This window comes from Pygoscelis adeliae, unplaced genomic scaffold, assembly GCF_000699105.1.
Source record: "Pygoscelis adeliae isolate BGI_AS28 unplaced genomic scaffold, ASM69910v1 Scaffold610, whole genome shotgun sequence".
Taxonomy (NCBI): domain Eukaryota; kingdom Metazoa; phylum Chordata; class Aves; order Sphenisciformes; family Spheniscidae; genus Pygoscelis; species Pygoscelis adeliae.
Genome location: NW_008824008.1, coordinates 231,767 through 233,942, shown reverse-complemented (window position 1 = coordinate 233,942; position 2,176 = coordinate 231,767). Strand labels below are relative to the sequence as shown.

At 42.9% G+C, this 2,176-nt stretch overlaps 1 protein-coding gene across 1 annotated transcript in view; it reads right to left on the bottom strand.

The window, feature by feature from the left end:
• COPS4 (COP9 signalosome subunit 4) overlaps nucleotides 1-306 on the bottom strand; it is a 10,648-nt gene extending 10,342 nt beyond the window's left edge. The window contains exon 1 of the mRNA XM_009326047.1: nucleotides 5-306. Coding sequence (XP_009324322.1) covers nucleotides 5-306 — 302 coding nt within the window. The remainder of the gene's footprint in view (nucleotides 1-4) is intronic.
• Nucleotides 307-2,176: the final 1,870 nt, after the last annotated feature.

Below are 2,176 nucleotides of genomic sequence, written 5' to 3'. Positions count from 1 at the left end.
AAACTTGCCGGCGTGGGCCGCCGGAGGGGACCGGGCTGCCCCCTGAGGATCAGCCTGCGCCGCGCCGGACTTGGTCCGGGGTGAGGACGTCCTGCTTTTGTCTGCAGAGATGCTCGCTCGGGCTCTGACCTGCAGAGCGGGGTGCGGTGGAAACGGCGTAGGGTGTTTTCCACACTTCCTTAACTCACCCAAGTGCGAGGGCGTACCTGTGCCTTCAGCGTGCTCCTGCATGGCCACGGACTGCCTCTGAGTTCGAAGTGAATTAGCTGGACCATCTTTTGGGATAGTCCCAGCTTCTGTCTTCATCGCTCTTGCTCCTTACGAGGTATATTGGCGGTCAGAATGTGTTATTAATTATTTGTGGCCTTGACTTTGAAGCACATCGTGTACTAATTACGTAACGTTTGCTATGGAGGTTTTGAGTTCTGGAAAGCACTGCGGCATTGAGAGCATGTGAAATTGTCCACTGGAACATAGTGTGAACGGGACAAAAGCTCTCAGGCTTAAGATTTTGAGTGAAGGAAGAACAGATATTTAAATGATCTTTCATTAGGTTCATCCTTCTGAACAGTTGCTTGAAGTATATTACAGTTATTGTAGAAAATACTGAATAAGAAAAATAATTCGGAATATTCTTTGCAATGTTTACCTAAAGCTGGTAATAACAGGCAATGCCTTGTGCATGTGGTTAGCTTATTCACAATAGCTTTTTGGCTTATTGGAGGCAAGAAGAATAGCGGGTTATCAGCTGAGAATATTTCTTCTGTCAGGGGAATCCTTTCGTAAAATAAAATGCATTAGACTTGTCTTTTTTTATTCCCCAAGACATCCAGTTTACATATGTGTCAGCAAGTGGTAACTGTTTGTTACATGCCTTGTACAGACTTGTATCAACCTACAGAGAGATGTATGGCTGTATTGCTCTGTAAGCCAAGCCCTCTTAAAGGCTGCCTTGGAGAGTATGTTAGAAAATACAGCCCAGCTTCTCTACTGGGTTAAAAAGGTACTTCATGCTTGTAATGTGGTAAGTTTCAAAAGTTTGTTATGCAAGGTTGATTGTTCAGATTATGTATCAAGAACTATCTGCTGTTGTTTAGTTTGCTTATACTTCTGTGATGTCCAAGCTCAGGTAGTTTGTAACTGAATGCTCTGAATGGTTCAGCTAGAATTCTCAGAGTTTTAACTGGTTTCAGGTTGAGTGTCTGCTAACCACAGGTAAATTTGAAGTGTGGCAATGAAGAGCGCTGTCAGATTTCTGCCTTAGAGATGTTATCTCATATGTTGGGATATCTTTTATTTTAGGTTTTGAAAAGCAGTCAAAGCTCCCTAGATTATTTTCCCTTACGCTTGTTTGAAAAATATTTCATGGGGGGAAAAAAAGGTAGGTTGGGGGTGTGTGTTTTGATTTCTGCTTCAGCAACAAACTGTGCTTCCTTATCTGTCACTTGGTCTGCTTGTGCTTCTGTTCCCTTCCTGTGCTATAGAGGTAGTGCTTTCTTTCTTCACATGCTGTTAGAAGCACATCTTAATCTCCTACAGAATTTGTATACTACAATGGCGGGATTCATAACAAGTACCTAGGAGACAAACTCATGGTTGGGTTTTTTTTTTATTCTTAGCTGCAGGAGCTCCCAGTAAAAAGTGGAGAATGTTTCTTGAACTCTTGATTCAAGGGTTTGTATTTTGCCAGGCCTTATGTCTGAGTAGCTTGGTTTCCTCAGTTGCTTAGAAAACCAGTAAGCAGAATGTGGCTCTCAGTACAGCCTGTGACTGTGTCACTTGACAACATTAGAAAACAAAGTTTTTCTTGCACGAGAAAGAGCAAGACCTCTGGAATAATCCCTTGATCAGTGATGGGGGCGCATGGCTACATGAGGCAAGAGATTCAGGTTTCTTGTGTTCCAGTTCCAGATGTAGATTAGTGGCTCCTTAACTCTTCCAACTTGTGTGTCGTTCCCCTTCACAAGCCATATTTCTGCAGTCAAGCATGTTGCTACCCACATGAGAGTTATGTTCTTAGTTTTGGGCTCTGCTCTGCTCGTCCGAGTTCCAGGTACATACCAAATCCCCATCTCTATGGTCTGGCTGTTTTGGGTTTTTTTTCTTTTTTACTGGACTTACAGTTTCTGCTATGGACTCAAGAAGCCTATCTGAAGAATGTTTTAAAAACTTCTGT